At 61.1% G+C, this 21,102-nt stretch overlaps 1 protein-coding gene across 1 annotated transcript in view; it reads right to left on the reverse strand.

Annotated features, from left to right (window-relative positions):
- TTLL10 (tubulin tyrosine ligase like 10) overlaps positions 1–13,266 on the reverse strand; it is a 28,377-nt gene extending 15,111 nt beyond the window's left edge. Inside the window, 8 exon segments of the mRNA XM_043924397.1 lie at positions 35–164; positions 244–362; positions 468–652; positions 654–762; positions 925–968; positions 971–1,011; positions 1,263–1,717; positions 13,060–13,266. Coding sequence (XP_043780332.1) covers positions 35–164; positions 244–362; positions 468–652; positions 654–762; positions 925–968; positions 971–1,011; positions 1,263–1,605 — 971 coding nt within the window. The 5' untranslated portion in view covers positions 1,606–1,717; positions 13,060–13,266.
- Positions 13,267–21,102: the final 7,836 nt, after the last annotated feature.

Raw genomic sequence — 21,102 nt, forward strand, 5'->3', positions numbered from 1 at the left:
GTGGGTACCAGGGGTGGGGGGCAGGCTGGCTCACTTGGTCTGTGCGCAGTGGGCTGGTTTGCTGGTCTTGCTCAGAACTCTCGAGTGCTCCCTCAGGGCGCTGAGCAGCCCAATCTTGGTGGTGAGGAGCTTGTTGTTGGGGAGCTGGTACAGCAGCTGCTTGCCTGGCAAAACAGAGCCCGGGCAGCACACGGTGGCACCCTGTGTTTGAGGGCCGCCCGCTGAGCCCGGCCCCACCCCTACCTTCCCGGAAGTTGCAGTAGGTGTCTCTGCACTTGACCTCACACCACTTGAGCTTGTAGTCTTCCCGCCGGTTATCCTGGATGCGCCGCCAGCCCTTGCTCTTGCAGTAGGAGCTGATTCTGTAGGGGAAGGGCAGTGCTGACCTGGGGGCCGCGGAGCCGGGGAGCACAGCTGGGTAGGGCCTGGCGGCGGTGGGGCAGGGCCCGGATTGAGGTCCCACTCACATGGAGGCCCCGTTGGTCCCTCCAATGTAGAAGAAGGGGCCTTGCCCTGTGCTGGGTGGCTGCTTCTCCCCCTCCAGAAAGTGCTTCTCTAGGAGGGTGGCCTGGGGCCTGATGGCTTCAGAGTCGTCCAGCTCTGTGGGCAGGTGGGAAGTCAGAGCCTCTGGCCCACCCGGCAGCTTTCCTGCCCCGTGATGGGCCCTGCCCGAGCCCACCTGCATCTTGGTCCAGCTGGCTTAGTTGATGCAGGAGCCCCTCCTGTCCGTGGCTCCCCATGGGTCTCTCATGGGCCCAGCCTGTGAACAAGGTAGGTTCAAATGGAGGGGAGGGTGTTCACTCAGAATCTGGCCGGAGTCCTTGGGCAGTCCCCCAGCCATCTCGGCCCATCTCTGCCCATCTCAGGCCCAGAGGGCCTTCCAGGAAAGAGGGGAGAGTCACCATCATCAAGGGCCAGCTCTGGAGTGGGCAGTGTCCCTCCTTACCAACAGGGCAGGGGGCAGAGCTGAGGTTGAGGCTGGAGCTGGGGACACACGTGAGGCAGGGACATGGCCAGGAGGGTGGGGGTCACAATGTCCATCATGATGTCATGGGTGACCCATGTCAGTCAGGGTAGACCCCTGTTTATGCCTGTTCAGACCCTGACTCTGCTGGCCTCTGCCCTACTTGGGCCAGCCTGGATCTCATACCCTGCACTTGACCTCCTCCCAGCCACTCTCCCAGGACAGAGCTGTGTGGTCCCCTGTGAGAAGGCCTTCTTGGGGGTGGGGTGCCTGTCCCCAGGAAGGTCCTGGCTGCATTCACCTGGTGCCCGGGCGTGGCCCCGCCGGATCCCTGCCATCCTTGACCGCTTGCCTCTCTTTGTGCCGACTTGGGTCCGAGGGGGTAGTCCTCGGCGGTGGAGAAAGTGGGTGTGGCTGCGGGCCACAGACACTGGGGTACCTGGGCAGGGGTACCTCTGGGAAGACATGGCCCCCACTCCTCTGCGGGCCCTGCGGGCAACCTGTGGTCCTAGCCCTTGAACTGGGCACCCGGTCGGGCCCGCCCTGTGCGGGGAGGGGTGCTGCCTGGAGTGCTGGACTCTGGTCTGGTTCTGGTCTCTGTGGTGACTTTGGGGCCGGGTGCCCCTTGGGGGCAGGGCCATCTCTGCATCCTGTCTGTCCGGGGCGAGTCCTCCTCTGCAGGGACGGTTTGTCGGTGGTCGGTGTCTCTGTACTCGGCCGTGGGGCCGGCTGTAAGGAGGGCTGCTGTCAGGCCTGTGGGGTTGGAGGGGAACGGCCTTCAGAGGGCCTCTCCCAGGGTCAATGGGACTGTGGGCCCTGCCCCTAGAACGATGCCTCCCTGGGGCACCTTTCTTGAGTGGCTGAGTTGGGAACATTTTAGGGAATTTTAGCTGTTCCTTGACAGGTCCTTCCCAGTTTGGGGGCTGCTCAGGAGGGTAGGGTTTTCTGAAACTGAAGAGCCACAAGCAGTGGAAAGGCCAGCAGCCTGGAGTGTGGGCAGGCACAGAGAGGCTCCTCCAAAGAGGACAGTCGCTTTGCAAACAAACCAACCGGTCACCCTAGAGATGCTGACCAAGACCTTTGTCCCCATTTAGGACAGAAGAGGGTAAACTGGAGACAGCTGTCAACCCAGTGATGGGGGCTGGGCGGTGGCTGGGTGCAGGGAGGGTCTCAGCCTTCTGCCAAGAGTGGGCCAAGCCGTGTGGACGACCTTGAGCCCCCTCCCCAGCCCTGCCCCTCCCAGAATGAGAGGTCTCCTTAGTGGGGCTGGCCCCACCCAGCATGACTGGGGTGGGGAGTGGTGCCTGCTGAGGACAGGGGGGGGTGCATTCATGTCTCCACGTTGCCTGAGACCCAAACCTTCTGGGGATGGAGGCTCCTGAGAGGAAGACAGGCAGTGCTACCCCCCAGCACTCCCGGACACCTGGCAGAGGCCCCCCTAGGTGTGAGCAGGTCGACACATAGAGATAGCAGCTGCACAATCAGGCTCAGAGAGGAGAGGAGAGGGTGGCTGGGTGGCGAGGGCGGGCAGAAGGCACAGGGGTGTGGCCCTGGAGACATGCCAGGGTAGAACTGCCATCCTCACCCGAGAAGAGGGCTGGACGGTTAGCACACGGGGACAGACAAGGTGGACCAGCTCGTAGGAATTAAAAACGCAGTATAGCCTTGTGGTAAGTTCAAGGCAGGGGAATGGGTTGGGAAGAAGAACACAAGGAAAAAGCCTTGAGAAGTCTCAGATCAGGAGGTAACGCTCTGCGGCCAGCCCAGTGTGGCCGGAGGTCTGGGGACAGGATGCTGGGGCTCTCTGGGCTGTTGCTCTGTGCCTCAGTTTCCCCACCTGAGAGAGAGTCGAAGGGGTTGCTGTGAAGACGGTTCCTACACGTGACATGTGCAGACACTTGCCTCGTCACCCGTATTCCAGGAGGGCCGGCCTGACAACAGTGAGGATGGGAAGGCCAGGCTGCTGCCAGCAGTGGCCACCCCCAGGGGCATTGTTGGGGATTATCATATGAGCATGGGGGTGTGGAGGGAGCTCCCGGCCCAGCACTGGCTAACTTCTGCCTGTCATCTGGACACAGCAGGGGGCGCTGCCAGAAACAGGAGCCCGGAATTGGGCGTGAGGGTGTGGGTTTCAGAACAAGCCTTGTAAGCCTGGGCCTCTGGCCTGTCTTCACCCTGTATATTTTATTACTTCTGCAAAGAATTAAACAGGCCATGAATTACAGTTTCTTGTCATTCAAATGAACAAAGATTAAGAAGAACCCCTACCCTGGACATGCACACGTGTGATGACTGTGATGTCCCTGGCCTGCAGGACATGGCTGGTGGGGTTGTGGGCGGGGTCGGGGTGGGGGGGTCACAGCTCCAGCTCCCAGAGCCTTTGTTGAACAATTGCTTTTTTTTTTTTGACCTCACCCCACAGCATGTGAGATCTTAGTTCTCGGACCAAGGATCAAACCCACAACTCTTGCATTGGTAGGTGAAACCTTAACCACTGGACCACTGGGGGATGTCCACAATCTCCTTTCTCAGGATCTCTCTGACAGACTCATTCTAAATAGAAAGCTTTTGCTGGAAAATGTTCAAGGAATGTAATCACTGGCGGATGCAGCTTGGGCAACCGTGGCCCCACAGGCAGGATGGCATCAGGGCTCCCGAGAGGGCTGCAGCAGAGCAGGGACCGTCAGTGGAAACCCAACTTTATAATGAACTTTTAAAGAAGCCGTTTACCTGGTCAGGTAAAAAGACCGGCAGGAAACGGCGCCCTGGTGTGACGAGTGGAAGACCTTGGTGAAGCTGAAGGAGATGTCCAAGAAACGAGATGACACCATGTCCAACTGGGCCCATCCTCAGATATACGCTTGGCCACACGGGCGCTGAGTACTGACTTTGCTCATCCGGGTGGCGCTTTCTGGCTAGGGTTAAGCTGTTTTGGGGGGATGTGGGTCCCCGTGGATTTTAGGAGGCCATCTTTTTGGGGTTCAGTCCAGGGAGACAGACCTGGTCTTGAGCAAAGCAGCTGGTCCTAAGGGGCTGCCACCTCCGGGAGGCCTACCCTGCTTAGCCTGGCCTGGGCGTCTCTGCTCCTCACCTTATGGCCCTGGGTGCTTGGGCCCTCTTCAAAGTGGGCTCTGCCCAGCCAGGCCCCTCCTCCCCTCCTCTCCCTCCGCTCCCTTATACTCCTGGACAGAGTCTTAGAGGACCCACAAGGCTCCTGGGGGCTGGGGGGCCAGGTAAGGACCACAGCACAGCTGGCTCCAGCCTTCATGCCCAGCCAGGACCCTGCTGTGGCCTGCCTGTCCCTCTTACCTGCCCCATAAGGTGGTGTGAGCTCTCTGCCCGGGAAGCAACAGTGGTGACCAGGCAACTGTCTCCCAGCAACCATGACCCAGTGGCCCAGAGGGGAGCAGATGGATGGGGAGGGGCTGGAGGCTGGCCTGGGGGCGGGGGCAAGGAATGACTAAGGTTGGAAGAGGGGTGTTACATGCACAGCTCCCACCTGGATCCTCCATCCTCCAGGGTCATTCCTGAGCCTTCTCAAGATCCCTAAGTCCATGCCCAGACCGCAGGCCTGATCCACTGTGCTTCAGTTGCTACCCTTCACCTCCTCTCACCACAGCCTCAGCATGTGGAGCCCTCACTTAACAAAACGGAAAGTGGAGCTCTGCAGACCCATGCCTCCCCAAGGGTAGATGGGGCTGACAGCCAGGTCTGGGAGTCCAGGGACATTGGGAGGGCCTCTGGCTGCCCTGCACGGCCCCTTCCTCCACCCTCCAGAACCTTGCATGGGTCAGCAGGGTGTCTCCCCTTAGGATGCCTTCGCTTGCTTCCTGTAGGGTGGACAGTGGCCCCCTGCAGTGTGTATCCACGTCCTAAGGCCCAGAACCTGGGGATGTGACCTCACTTGGAGAAATGGTCTTGGCAGATGTGATTATCTGATGGGCTCTAAATCCAGCGACCGGTGTCCTCGTGAGAGGGAGGCAGAGAGCAGGAGACACAGAGGGGAGAAGCCAGCAGAAGGTGGGACAGTGGCCGGAGGGCCACAAGCCCTGTGGAGGTACACCTGGAGCCCTAGAGGCCAGAAGACGCAGGAGACCCTGCTCATACCTGGACTTCTGACTTCTGGCTTCTAGGACCGTGAGAGAAGTCACTTTTGTTGTTTTAAGCTACCAAGTTTGTGTAGTTTGCTGTGGCCACCTCAGGAAATTAATGTACCCCCGAAGCCCTTCCTTCTGACTCTTCTGAGAGGTTGATGCACCCTCAGCTGTCTGCTGCCTGTGCCAGGTGCTGGTGGCCTGCAGGGCTCAGTTCTGCTGCACTGTGGTCTGAAATCCCTTTGCCCGAGGGTTAGTCTGTGGGAGGGGAGAGAGCTCCCCGAGCCAAGCTATTGTCTGAGGGGCATCCTGACCTCAAGGCGGTGGGCCCCTGCCTGGGCCTGCAGGGGACAAGCACCCTTGAGTGTGCAGGGGGGCCCCTGGTCACCTGCAGGCCGCTCAGTCTTCCCACTGGCCCGAGCAAAGACTTTTGGAAGTCTGTCCTCCCCAGGAGTCCATGCCCCCGTCCCTTCACTTCTAGAGACCCAGACTCCTAGGAGCTGGGCCAGCCCATCTCCCCGTTCTCTTGTGGCTCCCCATGGGTTCTCAGGAGGCAGCCCCCTGCCCATGTGGTACCACTGAGTGCTCAGACTCAAAAACTGCTTTATAACCTGAAGCTGGTGAGGGAGCCAGCCTGGAGGCAGCCTTTCCCACAAAAGGCTATTGGTCACATCTACAGCCCGGAGCAAGGCAGCCCAGCATGAACTGGCTAGCCTTGCAGGGCAGACGCCTCTCCCCTCTCCTCAGGCCTGAGTACCCTGAGGGCTGAGTACCCTGAGGGCAGTAGGGGACAGTCAACCCCTCTCTGGGAAAAGGCCCAGTGCCCCTCCTGCAGCGGTAGTTGAGGGTCTTCATGGCCTCCCACGGGGAACTGGCACCTTTGCCGGGGCTGGAAGTCCTCCTTAGTGGCCCCCATGTAGCCTCTGGCCCCCTCTGCTCAGAGAGGCCTTCCTGAGCACCCTCACCCACCCGACCCCTGCTGCATCCCCACCCCTGACCCCCCACCCCCACCCCTGCATCCCCTCCACCCATCCCCCTGCCTCTGCTGCACCCCCACTTCTGCCCCCCACCCCACCTCTGCAGCCCCTCTACTGCTCCGGCTGCTGCAGCACCGGCAGCCCTGCAGACCACATGTCCTGCCCAGAGCCTTCTAGCTCTCTGTGGCCCCTTCTCAGGGACACTCCTCCCCCCATCCCCAGTGTGTCTGGAGCTGCACTGGCTTTCCGAGGGCACTCAGGAAAGAGTGAGCGCTGAGGAGGGAGGAAGGGACAGAGAGAGGGGCCCTTCTACCCTAACTCTGGCCGCAGAGCCTGGATCAGAGGCATCAGCCATGGAATGGGACCCTAGGGCCTGCTTAGAATTCTCAGGGAAGGAAGAGGTTCTGGGGTCACAGCCATGAGGCTGTGAGTGGGACTGGCATCCACTGAAGACAGACGATGTCTGGATGTGGAGCAGAGGGGAGGGGGCAGGACCGCCAGGCCTTCCAGCGGTACCTGGGTGTGGGGCGTGATGGCCTGGTACCTGGAGAGGCCCCCGACCACCCAAGAGCCAAGTCAGGTCTATGGGGACCCAGGGGAGGAAGGCCAGCACCCTCAGGGTCCTGGTGCCACCTGGGGTGGGGGAGAGGGTGGCCTGGGGTGTCTCTGGGGGCACAGGGAGCTGGGGTTGCTTCTATCCTGAAATGCTCATCCCCCACCACTCCTGGCATAGCGATTAGGGTGCCTCCCTGGAGAGGCTCCTGGGGGGCTCCGGGGGTGTGGCTGCTGCAGCCCAGGTCTCTCATGGCCCAGTGGCAGTGCCAACAGCACGAGCCTATCGCCGGTGCCCCTGAGCTGAACAGGAGCCCCCATGCTTTATTACACCAACAGTTCATTGTGTCTGCGACAGAAAGCCCTCTGGGGGTCCCAGGGCTAGGGCGTCAGGTGTGACCTGGGCCTGGGCGGGAGTGTAGCACTGCTAGGACCCACGGACCCCGGCCCCCCTCCACCCAGCATCGGTGAGGGCCCTCCTGTGGCGGTGATGAGGCCGGGGATGGACGGCATTACCAGACAGTATTAGACAGAAGGACCAGATCTAACCGTGTCTGGTAAGACACCCATCGGCCGGCTTTGGTGCAGGCAGTCTCGTCTGGTGGCCCTTCTGGGAGGGGCTGGGCTTCGCCCACCACCGGCCCTGTGTCACCTTGAGAAAGCAGGAGGGTTCAGCTGGATGGCAGGACCCCTGGAGCCTCCTAGTCTGTGGAGTTGCCCCAGGAGGCCCGGTGGCCCAGCCCAGGATCACCCCGAGGAGAGCTTTCCTGAAGACCTGTCTTCAGAGCGGCCCTACAGGCACACGTGTTTGAGAGAACAGCTGGGGAGCAGTCTGGCTTCCCTGCTCTGGATCCCCGGTCAAGGTGTCTGTGGCACCCTGCGGCTTCCTGAATGGCTCTCAGCCAGTTAATGAGTAACAGCAGGGCCGGGCAGGCCCTCCCCACCCCGCAAGAGCCACTGGGGTCCAGGGCAGAAGGGCCGCCACCGTGCCTGTGCTGAGTGGGTCTGGGGCGGGTGTCCTGGCTTCAGATCAGAACGATAAAATAAAGGGCCATCCTGGCTTCAGCGATTTGGGACAATGTTCCCAGTCTCGCCTACGAGGCTGCGGGGGATGGGGGGAGAGCAGCACGGAATGTCCACTGCACTGGGTGCCTGGATGCACCCTGTGCTCCCTGCGGCCCCAGTCGCCTGAGGGAGTGTGGCCTCCTTTGTGGAGCAAGAGGTCACTGCCCGCAGCCCCAGCTGCCTGGGACCTCTGAGGGCAGGGCCTGGACAGTGGCGATGTGTTGGGGGCCCTGGACACCCGTAGTGAACATCTGACTCTGTGTGGTAGATGGGCCAGGCCAGGAAGGGAAGGCGAGGGCTACCAGCTCTGCACCAGCCAGAAGGCCATTTCCCTGTGTGGCCGTTGACGTGCCTGCTGGCCGCTCTGTGAGGAGAACCTAGGCTCAGTCACAGCCTATGAGCGTGCGAGAGGCCAGGACTCCCCAGGGCCCCCTGCGGGCCAGTGGCCCTTCCCAGGTCCAGGTGTCCTGGGTTTCTTGGGGAGCCCCGAGGGCCCCAATGTGGCAGAACCGGCCCTGCACCTGGACTTGGCAGCAGTCTCCCTGGTTGGGCCGGCCTGCAGAGTTGAGACAGGCTGTTTGCCTGCCCCCCATTGACCAGGCCTCGGCCCAGCTCTGGGGTCCAGGAGCTCAGGACCACGTGTCCTCGGGCCACTTCCCGGCGGGTGGTGGGTCACCTTTGAACATCGTTACCAGACAGTGTTAGAGTTGAGCCGAGAAATCCAGCACTGTCCGGTAAGATGTCCACAGAGGCCCCGGTGCGCCTCGGCCCGAGGATGTGGGACGGATGTGGGTGCTGCACTCCCTGCAGGCAGGGCCCAGTGGAGGCAGGGAGGCCTGCCTGCTGCCCCTCACTTTCCCAGAGCCAGGCGTGGGGGCGAGGACCTGGGGCCAAGGCTGGAGATGTTGTTGGTCTGCAAGGTGGCCCACCCAGCTGGGCTCAGCTGGGCCTTCACCCTCCAAAGCCTTTGTTGCCCTCTGTCCCACCCACACCTGTCAGGTGTGGTGGCAGCAGCACCTGCTTGGGCGCCATGGGCAGGGCCCAGACACCCGCCTGTCCTACTGCTGATCACTGGGGGCGGGCCTGGTGCGGCTGCAGGAAGCCTTTGATTCTGGGGGCCAAGAAGGGGCGCAGACATGTCTGGACCTGGGGGAGGGCCCTGCCCCAGGTCAACTTTCTGCCTTGGAGCTGCATCTGGAAGCCACTGGGGCAGGACTGCGTGGGCCAGCTGACTGTGGGTGTCAGGGGCTGTGGCAGTGTGGGGCCTTGGGCAGAGAGAATAGGGCGGGCCAAGTTGCGGGAGGGCGGCCCCATTGCTGCGAGCAGGGCCCCAGCGTCATCATTACCAGGCAGTATTAGAGACCAGACACCATCCAATGCTGCCCAGTAAGATGGCGATGGCCACCCCGGATTGGGTCTTGGGGCCGCCCAGCTGGGATCAAGAGAAGACTCGATGAAAGGACACCCAGCAGCCTGAGGTACAATGAGGGTTTCTTAATGCACTGTGGTGGGGAGGGGCCAGGATGGCCGGGGCTGGAGCAAGTGTATACCCTGGGACCAGAGCACCAGGTAATCCCCTCTGTGGGGACCCCACTCAGGGGAGGCGGGCCTGCAGTGCCTGGAAGCGCCCAGGGGCCAGGACCACAGGGTGATCTCCCTGCCCAGTCAGCTCTGGCTGGCCAGGTGGGACCACCAGCTCTGGGCATGGGGTGGGCAACTTAGGGGGTCAGGGTGTCCTGCCCACAGGCGGTGGGAGTTCAGGGGGCAGGAGCAGGGCAAGACCCTCTTTCTGGGTGGTCCCAGCCCATGGGGGTCCTGGGTGAGTGTGTGTCTGAGGCTCCCAAACACAATCTCCCATGCCCCTCCCCCTGCCTTTGTCAAGAGCTAAGATGAGGGTTGGGGCCAGGATGGAGGGTGGCTCCCAAGACCTGGCCCTCCTCTGGCCCCATCACCGAGCCGAGCAGATGTTCCCAGGGCCTGGGGTCCCTCCACTCACTGAGCAGCCTGTCACCAGCGCCCTACTGTGGCATAGCCCTGGGGTTCTGGCCGCTGCTGGCTCTGAGGTCCAGGGTGAGATGGTGCTGGGCCTGCAGGAGGGGTGCAGGAGGGGCAGCCTGTCCAAACTGCCTGGCAGTCACTGTGGCTTGTGTGCCCAGAGCACGTGGAACATCAGCCCCCAAACACAGAATACAGGGCAACAACCCCCAGGTACATGCGGGGACTGAGCCAATCTTGAAGGCACCCCAGGATGTCTCTTCAGGGTGGGGGTGAGGAAGTGGGCAGCTCTGGGGTCCCACCCTGCTCAGAGTCTGCATGTGGGGCCCCTGAAGAGAGCTGAGAGACCCCCAGAACACTGCTCTGAGGCTCTGAAGGGTCCTGTCCTCGCTCCTGTCACCACACAGGCAGCATACTGGCCTGGAGTGCTGACCAGAACAGCTTCTGAAGTTTTCTGGCAACTTCTACCCATAGAGTTTGCAGGGAGAGGGTGTGAGCCCTGTGCTGATCCCCCCACCCTGGGCTGACCACAACAAAGACTGTGTCCACCTAGTCCCTGGCCTCAGCTGGGTTCACCTGGTTCTCTGGCTTCATGCTCCAGAAGGGCTGACATTTCTCAGAGGGCCTGACCAGACTTAGGCCTGGTCTTGGGGGACATCGGGCTTTCCTGGTGGCTCAGACGGTAAAGAATCCGCCTGCAATGCAGGAGACCCAGTTTGATCCCTGGGTCAGGAAGATCCCCTGGAGAAGGGAATGGCTACTCACTCCAGTATTCTTGCCTGGAGAATCCTATGGACAGAGGAGCCTGGTGGGCTACAGTCCATGGGGTCACAAAGAGCTGGACACAACTGAGCGACCAACACTTTGCCTTTCTTTTACCTTTGGGGGACACACACAGGGATGGGGTTTCACAGGTGCCTGGACCCTCCAGGTGACTGTGTCCAGGCTCAGAGAGTGGTGCCCTTGGCTGGGATCTAGGCCTTCAACCTTCTGGTCCAGACCTTGCCTTTCATTGTCCATCCTTCAGACCTGTAAAGTCAGTTCACTTTTTTCTGAGCTAAGTGAAGTCATTTAGACTTCACCTTCAGAGCTGAGTTAAATTTTGGCTCCACTCCCAGTGGTCAGGCCATGGGGGCTGGGACTGGGCCCAGGATCCCTCCTTGCAGCCATCACTTGGGCCAGGTGCCTCCCTTGTCTGACCTCCAGTGCACTCAGCTACTCATGGTCAACCGCGCTAGGGGGCCAATGAGGGCCTGGGAGACCCCACAGGCCCTGGCCGGCCCACCTACAAGAGGATGGATGAGCTACTCCCACTGTCTGCTCCCTACCAGCACGTTGGCTGTTACATTTTCACTAAGAGGCAGAGACCTGGGGCTGGTGGGCAGCAGAGTGCTCCCTTCTGAGCCCCAGGACAGAATCTCTCCTCCTAAACTCAGAACCTGAATTCCACAAGAAAAGACTGACGCCCTGGCCTGCGCCTCAGTCTGGCTCTCATATGGGCCGAGGGCCTGGCTTGCTTGGGGCAGGCCGGTGAGTCTTATCGGTTGACATGAAAAGTGAAAATAAATGTTCCCTGTTTCCAAGTGCCCCCAATGATGCTTTCTCGGCCAGTTGTTGGTAGGAATGAAGCCAGCGTGCGGTCCCTGGGTGCGGGGTCTGGTTAACCATCACCATTCCGACGCGGCTCAGCTGAGGACATCTAGGAATCAGAGCATCTCCTGTTTGCAGAGCAAATAGCCCACCTGGGGGGCACCCAGCCTGCCGGGCCTGGCGGGTCCCACTTGCACAGGACAGGGTGGGGTGGGGAACACGAGCCCAGCGTGAAAAACCAGCAGGCTGGTTAACCTGCCCGACGGGCCTTAATCAATGGTGAGGCCAAGCAGAGAACAAAGCACAGAAACCCAACCCCTCTGCGCGGCCGGATCAGCCAGCTGGGCAGGGAGGCTGGGGCGGGGGTGGCCCGAAGCTGGCCCATTTGCACGCAGGTATGGTCGGAGCTGTGCGTCTGAGGCCTGGCCGCCATCCCCCCTGAGCCCTTTGGGGTGCCCTCCCCACACCAGAGGACAGACCAGGCTCCTCAGGAGGCCTGCAGTTTCTGTGGGCTATTTTACCTACTCCTAAATCCACCAGATTTTGTAAGTAAGGTATTTGCAGATGACCAACGTGCCTGAAAATGCACAGCAGACTGCATCCATTTTCATGAATACAACACTTCTTTTGCCTATTTCAATCTGCTGCCAATGGCTCTAACTTTGAAGCATTTCATCTGAGTTACTAGGAAAAAAGGAAAACGAAACCAACCCGACCTATTTTTACAGATGCTCAGCCTAAAAGGGCCGAAAGCTCTCCCAGTGGATTAACTAAACATCCTGTGCTTCTGCCCTAGAAGTTTCGTTCGTCAGGAACAGTAAACTCTATACTATGTCTCGAAGATGGTTAACCTCTGTCACGTCAAGGTTTCATTTCCTAAACTTCAAACCTTCCCATGAAGGCCAATGCCTGGGCTGTGAAGGAGGCTCTCAGGCCAGCTTGCTCAGGGCCAGTGTGTGGGGCCGAGGCACCGCGGCCTCACTGCTGGACAGGGTGTTTGTGGGGGTGCGGCCGAGGGTGCTACTTTGAGTTTAGGTAGAAAATCTTTAGGACAGACTTTGGACCTGACCCCATAATGCGTCCCTGGCAACCCGGCCTGCACTTCCTCTGAGGTGGTTCTGGCTCTACTGGCGCCTCAGACAGGGGCGGGTAGGAAACAGCAGCGAATCCGGGCCAGACCGGCTCCAGCCCAATGTGGCCAGTGGCAAAACTGAGCCCTGCCCGGAAGCAAAGCCCAGAAACCCAGAAATGGCTTAGAGCTGCCGGCGTCTCAGGCCTCCCTGGCACCCGCTCTGGGTGAAAAGACACCTCAGAACCGGCACTTCAGTGGCCGACTCAGCAAAGGGCTTTCCTGAAGGTCTCGTGGCCCTCTGGTTGGGAGGGAAGACCCCCACCACCCAGTACTGGTTCCATGGACGTGGCCTGTGTACCCTGACCGCCCTGGGCCGTGGGGTGGCTCCAGGCCCCCCAGCCTGCTCTCCCGACCCCCGAGGCCCACCTTCTCCTTGGAGAGGAAGGGCCACCCTTCCCCAAGTCCTGGCCCCACTGGACTCTGTGGCCAACCGGCTGTCGCCACCATCACACCATCCTCCCCAGGTCAGTGGTAAGGGCCCCGAGGGAGGCTCTCAGCCCAGGGTGGCTGCCTCCAGCTCCTCCACCTCCCGCACCAACCTGCCCCAACAAGTTCTGGGCCTGGAGGAGTAGGGTAGGAGCCCCTCCCGCCTCTGCCCACAGCCCGAGCCTAGCTGGGCCCCTGTATCTGGGACCCACCAGGCCTCTGTGTGGACACCAGGGTCGCCTTGGCGCCAGTCTCCCCAAGTACCTGTCAGCCCCTGGTCCGTGGCCCCGGCGCCCAGGTCTGGCTTCGGCCCGACCGAGAGAACTGCCTGCCGCCTGGGCAGACCCGAGGCCCACCGCCTTCGGTGGAAACTCCGCACAAAGGAACCCGAGGTCCACGCGTGTGCAGTAGATGGCTTGCTGGGCCTTGGGGAAGTTCTGAGAGCGACTGGGAACAATGGAGGCGGCGCCGGGTAGGGCTGGGAAGAGGCGGCGAGGCCCCGGCTCGCCTTACATGTAGGGCCTCCCCCCCTCCCCACGCAGGTGCCTGCTCCAGGCCGACCAATCTCCACTCCCGGCGGCCGACAGGTGTGTCCCCCGGGCTCCCATAGGCCGGGAGGGAGGCAGCTAGTGACGCAGCGGCCGGGCGGGCGCGGGGCCTGCACACATTCCTGCCCCCGCCTCGCCCAACTCACCCGCCGGCCAGGTTGAACAAAAACCAGGGCAAGGAGCTTCGGCAGGGACTGCACTGGAGTGTGTGAGCCGGTGGCCAGGGCGGCCAGGCAGCAGCTCCTGTCCAGGCACTGGGGCCACCTTGCCGAACCAGGGAGGGAGCGGAGGGGGCGTCATGCTCCGCACCCATGCTTTTCCTCAGATGGCTCTGGCGATGCCTCTGACCCTTGAGGCGGCGGCCTCCCGCTGACCAAGGCCAGAGACTGGAAATGACCTCTTGGTTCCAGGCCCCCAGCCCCAGTTGTGGCAGAAGTGGAGGGTCTGCTTTGCGTGGGTCTCTCAGAACCCTTCTCCTGTTTGCCCCCAGCCCACTGCTATGGTCAGGTGGCCCGGATCAGGCCGCGTGTCATACCAGCCCACATGCTAGGGGAGTCAGGCTGCTGAGAAGGGTGGGGGGTCTGCCTGGTGGCTAAGGCCTTGGCAGCCCCCGGGGCCCACATTTTAGACCCCTAGACTGGGGTGCAAGGTTTTGTGTTGGGGTTCACAGGGTGGGAGAGACAGGGCCCCAGTCCAGCTGGACTTCATGTTTGCTGTGTGCCCCCAGGGAAGGGCCTGTAATGAAAGGACAGTGATTCCAGTAATTAGCCCAACAGTAGAGAGATCCCAAAGGCCCAGCTACTTTCCATAACGAACCCAGCAACCGTGCTGGAAACTCATGTGACAGGGCTGTCCCTGGGCTGCTGGCCCTGGCCTTACTCCACCCCGGGAGGGGCTCTGTGGCCCAGAGGCTGTTCTTCAGGGATGGATGAGGCCAGAGCCCTGAGTCACCCCCAGAGGGCTCCCTGGCAGCTGCACAACTCCAAGGGGTGCTGTGCCCACACGTGGGGGATGCGGAGGAGGGTACGGCCCCCAGAATCAATCGTGGGGTCACAGTGGGGGATCCAGAAATCTGCCATGGGCCCCTCAAGCATGGTTCTGAGTTCACTGCCATCTGGACACTCCAGGCCGCTCCACTCCCTGACTCTGGATGGGGAGCGGCCTGGAGCTGGTCTGGCCCCCTGGGCCTGGTGTGGGGTGTCTGGAAGGCAGTTCTGGGAGCAGCAGTGACTTCTAATCCTCGACCCTTGGGCCCCAGCCCCTCCTTGGGATTGTCATGATGCCCACCCGCCCTGATGCCCACTCAGGTGTCTGCGTTTGTGTAGGGGTGAGGCAGGACATAGGCATCCCATGAGTACCATCTTTTGAGGAGATTGAGGCACTGTCAATGGACAGAAGTGGGAAGAAGGGCTGTTCGAACTGACTTCCTCCTCAGTCTCACACCCTGCCCTCCCCGGTGCTGCCTGCCAGCGGGGAGGGCCTCTCCATTAAGCCCTGAGGGCCAGGATGCGGTGGGGACCAAGGGCCTGCTCAGCTCTGCCAGGAAGGAGCACAGAGTTAGGTCCAGGAAGGGAGACAGTTATGGGAGGAGCCCCTGCCCCTGGAAGGGAGCATTTGAGGGTCGACTGGTTGCTTGGCCTGAGAAGAGGCAGAAGTAAACCTCCTCTTAGTTTCTGGCCTGCCTGGCAGCTCTGATCCTGTCAACACCAGGCGGGGACCCTTTCCTGCCAACTCAGAGGCTCCTCCAGACTCAAAGACATCTGGGCACACACATGGCTTCCCGAGGCTGCTCTACTGGGCAGCTTCCCTGCGGCAAGGGGACCCCCTACCATGGAGGCTACCCTAGCTGGCCACAGTGGTGCCACTGAGGCCTGCTTTTAGCCCAGGGTCAGAAAAGTCAGAAAGCAGCTCAGCTATTCCTGTGGCCCAGGAGCCAGGCCTGCCCCCACCCTCCACGGTGAAAGCCACTTGGAACATCCCCCAGTGCATCACTTTGAAGAGGGCTATTCTGGTCTGGCTGACTGCCCACCCTTGACCTTGCAGTGACTGCTCAGTGCTCTCCTTGTCTGTTCTGCCTAAGTCTTGAAAAGGAAAAATGACCCGAGTGAGACTGGGCCCTGTTCTGGCAAGATGACCGAGGAGGTCTTGGCAGGTTTGCATGCATTTCATCCCTCGGTTTTCAACAAAAGTTCCGTTGAGATGTTCCCGTTGCAGGCAACCCTAACCAGCCCAGGTGGAGGTCCCAGGCACCTCTGAGCTCTGCTGATGGCCACCTCAAGGCCTGAGCTGGGGTCATCACTCCTAGTGGAGCAGCAGTTGGCTCCTCCCTGTGCAGAGGCCCTGGTCCCTCTGGGGCAGCGCTTCCCAGACAGCCAGGATGCGTATCCAGGAAGTAAGGGTGGGCGGGGGTGGGCGGGGTGGGCGGGCCCAGAGCCTCTGGCCTCCTCCAAGGGGAGAGCGAGAACCAGGTGCCCAGGCCCTGAAGGGTCAGCGGGGTGCTGCCCCATAGCACACCAGGCTCACGTTGTCCCAGCTCACGGGCAGCAGCTATACTGGGTGCTGGGATCCCTGGAGAAACCAGTGGCCACCAGACAAAGGTTCTGGCCCAGCCTACCTGCTGGGTGCAGATGTTGCCATGGCAGCAGGAGGGGGCGGGGCCAGCAAGACAGGCTGTTCAGGGACAGGGAAGCCTGACCTGGGAGGGGTGACAAAAGCACCCCCTTCCAACTTGGGGACATAATTGGGCTGGTGGTAGAGCTGGTGGTGAGCTGGCCCCCAGCCCCTCAGCCCTCTCTCTGGGGCTGAGGCCTCACAGGGCGGGGCAGGCAGGACAAAGGGCCATTGTGCTGTGGCTGCAGCTACTTCCTGCATGGCGGCCAGCCACAGAAGGCTGCAGGCTCCCTGCGCCCTCCAGGGCTCAGCCTCAGCCTGGAAGCCAGGCCCAAGAGGGTCCCACCTCGGGTGCCAAGGGATGGCCTTCCCACTGCGACTGTGCTGGGGCAAGGGCAGGGCCCTGGAGCCCCTGAGCCTTGGACTTGGGAATGGGACCTCTCTCAGCTTTTAGCCAGCTCTGGGCTCCCCAGGGGACACCTTACTGAGTCGCCTTACCAGTCCCTGCACTTCCGGTTGGGACGGGCTGTTTCTCCTCTGCAAGCTCCTCTGACTCACCTCCTCACCTCAGCAGAGCAAATACCTGGGGCAGGTGTGGGTAGATGCTGGGGGTCACCAAGCAGCCCCTTGTGGGCCCACTTGGGCAGCTGTCCCAGGGGTCAGCACCCCCACAGAGGGGGCAAGCTCTGTCACTCACTCCTCCCTGGCCCTCCACCAAGTCAGTGGTGTTGACCTACCTGGATTGGGGAGGGGCTGGGGCTAACTTTGCTTTCAGTCACTGCAACCGGTACTGCCTTGGAAGACAGGCAGCTTGGCTCCAGGAACTGGGAGAAAGGTCTAGTTGCTGGTCCAGTAGGGCAGGTGCTAGTGTCTGGGATCTGGACTTGGAGGTTCTGCCCAGGAACAGGGCTCCCTGTGGGGCATGGCTCGGCCACCTCTTCCCACCTGGAGCTATGTGAAGCATGGAGACCCCGTCCCAGGAAGGCCAGGCTGGGGAGCTGTGCTCCAGGGTAGGGGTGGGACTGCAGTGCCTGCACCCCTGGACCTGCTTTCCAGAGGCTTCCTGTCCTTGATCCGTGGGGCCAGGTATTCCCCGTAGAGACCACTTCCTCCCACCGTGTTGACAGGTGAGCACAGGAGGCTGGGCCCTGCCGTAATCAACTGCTGCACTGAGAGGGGACCCTCTTTCTTCCACCTTTTGATCTACCTTTCCACTCCTTTTGGCCTCAGCTACTCCCACTTGACCCAAGGACCTAGGACCTGTTGGCTATCCCTAGCTCAGGGCCAAAGGGTTCAATCCAGAAAGCTCAGCAACTATCACTCCAGGTCCCTCACAGCCCCACACGCTGCCCTGAAGGCTTGCTGGTGCCCACGGACAGGTGGGGTTACTCCAGTGCTGGGACTTCTCTCTGGCCCTCCTAGATGAGTCCTGACTGTTTCGTCCCCACCTTCCTGCCCTGGGCCACGTTGTTCTCAGACCCCATTGTTTAGGCAGGGCCTGGTGGCAACACCCGCAGGCTGTGCCAGTGCTCCGGCAGCCTGACTCAGCCTTGACCTTGACCCTGTGCCTGAGACCCAGAAGCACCTGTGTTGTTTCAAGCCCATCTCCCTGAGGGCCACACCTGGTCACGGTGTCCAGAAAACACTGGGCCAGAAGTCTGAAACCCTGTGTCCATCATTCTTAGACACACTGAGGCCCCCACTGGCCTCTAGGGTGCCAAATCCAGTGGTCAGCCCTCTGGGCTCCTGTGCTCAGCATGTTGGCGGCTGGTCACTCTGCTTGCAGAGCCTCTGCCCAACTGGGCTACCAGAGACCAAGGTACCCTGGCCCTGCCCGTCTCTGAGAGCCCATGGGTTGGGTTCTGGTGCTGTGGGGATGGAGGGGCAGGGGTCGACCCTGTCAGGGTCTGTAGCTGGGGAGGACCCAGAACTGTGGAGTTTAAAAATATTTGAAATTAAAAAGGTCGCACTGGTGATGTGAGAACAGGTGCCCCAATTCGATGTAATGAGCAGGGCAGTAGCCCTGTGGCTCCTCCCAAGGCCCTGCCCCAGTCTAAGTGTGAGAAAAACATTAGACAAAGCCCAGCAGGGGGGCACATGATGGACATATACCTGGCCAGACCTCCTGCACAGGTCAAGGTCACAGAAACAAGGGGGATCTGGGGCCTGTCGCAGTCAGAGGAGCCAGGCATATGTGACGACTGATGTCATATGGGGTCCCGGGTAGGAAATGAGGAAACCGGATGAGGTGGGATGGGAGCCCATGGAAACATGCTGTAGTGGCATCACTGGCCTGACAGTAGAGGAAACTGGCTGTGGGCCCAGGGGAACTTGCAATGGCTCTGCAGTCTGAAACTATCAGATACAAGAAGTTCATTTAAGTATATCTGCAAGAGTCCCACCATAACCCTGGCAGATGTCCCGGGGGCAGCAGGGGACAGAGCAGGTAGCTGTGGGCGGAGGCGTCAGGGGAACCTGAGGACAGAGGCATTGGTGGAGCCAAGGCGGGGCGAGCTTGGGAAGGGCTGGGGGCCTCTGGCTCTGGCTCCCATCTGAGGCCACGAGGGGGGCTGTGTCCCAGGTCCCTCTGGCTTCCACCCCCACTCCATCCTGTGCATGGGCTTGGCGGGGCGCCTAGAGCTCGGGGGTCCCTGAGGCCTCTTGTCTGGTCTGGTCTGAACGTTCCTGGTGGAACTCCGGACACTTGAGGCCTGATGGGGCCAGCTGCCTCTGGGCTCCCCTGCACCCCCTGCCCAGAGGCTCTGAGCAAAGACTGGCTCAGGGTCTGACTGCCTCAGGTCCCAGTGGCCCCTTTGTCCTGGGAGAGCTGTCCACAGAGCTGGGGCCTCATCTGAACCCCCTGGAGGACATGGCAAGGGACATCTACTCCACTTCCCTCACAGCCCCACAGTTTGGGACCCCATGAGCCCCCAGGCCAGAGTTCAGGCCGACAGCAGGAACCTGGCTGGTCATACCCTGCCCTCTCCTGCCCTATAAGGCCCACACTTGGCCTGTCCTGTCCTGGGGTCCAGCACTCATGGGGCAGGGCAGGTCCAGTGACTCGGCAGCCCCTCAGGAAGACACAGAGATCCTGGGGGCAGCAGGGGTTTTGGTGCTGAGGCTGGAGTGATCTGGGGATCTGCACTGGTGGCCTGTCAGGTGGGGTGCCGGCTTGGGGTCATACCCCTGTGCCAGGAGACCAGATGCTCAGCCCTACCACCCCTCTGTTCCACCTTTGGCCAAAGTTAGAGATTTGCAAGGTCTCCATCTCCCCAAGAGCCTGCTTCCAGGGGCATCAGCCCCAAACCCAGCACTCAAGAAATGAGGGTGGCCCTTGCCTCTCAACCCCTCCCCAGGGTCTAACTGAAATAAAAACCATCTGTGGGGGTGCAACAGGGACCTCAGATCCACAGGCCAACCTGGCAGGAATCCTCTGAAATAGGGCCACAGTCCCCCCACTCAAGGCAGATCCACCGAGCCCCATTTCGCCACCATTCAGCGGGGCCTGGAGCAGGATGCTGTTGCAGTAGGGGTTGAGGGGGGCGGGGGAGGCTCGCACAGCCCCAGCTGTATTGCCAGCCATCCAACACTCACTGGTCCCCTTCGTGGTCTCAGACCAGGCCCCAGGCCTTATCTGCACCTGGAAAGGGGGAGTGCCAGATGCCTTTTCACAGTCATGGGGCCTCTGCATCCCCAAATCAACATCTTTACTCTTTTATATGGCACCTCACATCCCTGGCCACCGCCAGCCTGACTGCCCCTGCTCAGGGCAATCTGGCACCCTAGCCCTCAAGGCCCTCTCCTGCCTGGCCTCCCCCAACCCCCACTGCGATCCCTTGGGCTTCTGGGGGCCTCCTTGAGTCACGCCCACCCTGAATCTCTAGGAACCTGTAGCCCACACTCAGCATCAGGCTCTGCAAGGCCACCGGTCTCAGTTCTCAGATGGTGTCAGTGCCTCCTCTCCACTCCTTGCTTCGTGCCACGGGCCCTGCTGCCTTCTCTAAGCAAGAGTGACCTTGGAGCCCCTGCACCCCTACTGTCTCCTGCCCCAGGCACTGCTGAGCCTGGGGAGGGCCCGGCACTCACTGGGGCCTTCTTTTGTTCAGAGTCTTTCCTCCATGGCAGTTTCACCCTTTTTCTTTTGAAATAAGTCCAAACTTAGAGGAGAGTGGCAGGGACAGTATGAATCAGTCAGCTGGGGCGGCTGTAACAAATCACTACAGCCGAGGGCAGCATAGATAAGACGCTGTTCCCACAGAACTGGGTCTGGGAGGCCCAAGATCCAGGCAGGTCTGGGTCTGGTAAGGCTCTTCCTGGTCTGCAGGTGGCCTCGCCTTGGTGTGCGAGCAGGGAGGTGATCCCTCTGTGTTCCTCTTGTTACAAGGTCACCACACCTCTCATGGGCCCCGCCTCACCCTGAGCACCCCTGAGGCTCCAGCTGCAGACACCAGCTCACAAGGGTCAGGGCTTCCAACTGAGGATCTGGGGACACAACTCAGCCCATAGCAGACACCGTTTCTTTCTTCGGGACATTTGAGAGTGACACTCCTCACCTCAGAGTGGATACTCCTCACCTTGTCACATGCGTTTTTGTCCTATGAACAAGGTCCCCCTAGAAGCACCACACAGCCTCTGCATCCAGGAGTTCCCATCTCCCGACCCTGTGCCCTCTGCCGCCGTGTGTCTAATAAACATTGACCTTCCTGGACCTGCCTGCCACAGCCCCACCTTGTGTCCACCAGGAGCCCTCTGGCCCCCTGGACTATGCAGCTCCAGGCCCAGGAGGGCTGGCCCATCATCTCTGACAGCTGCCATCAGCCCAGGGTCAGCGCTATGGCCCCCGCCGCCCCTGCATATCTGCCCTTTCAGGCCACTGGCCCCTGTCCTCCACCAGCCTCCCCTCCCCCACAGCCTCTCGTGCCCACTCTGGGTGTCTCTGCCCCACGTGACCTCTCAGTGAAGCCTGGGCACCTATGTCTAAAGCCGCGCCCAGCTGCCGCGCCCAGACGTGCCTGTCAGTTATGCTCTTGTCTGCTTCACGGCAAACCAGGCCCGGGCATGGCCGCTCCTGTGGGTGCAGGTGTTGACTGAGAGAGTGCATGAGTGACACTGGAATTCCCACCACCATGAGGGGACACGCAAAGCTGCC

This window comes from Cervus elaphus, chromosome 14 (assembly GCF_910594005.1).
Source record: "Cervus elaphus chromosome 14, mCerEla1.1, whole genome shotgun sequence".
In the NCBI taxonomy this organism is placed as follows: Eukaryota; Metazoa; Chordata; class Mammalia; order Artiodactyla; family Cervidae; genus Cervus; species Cervus elaphus.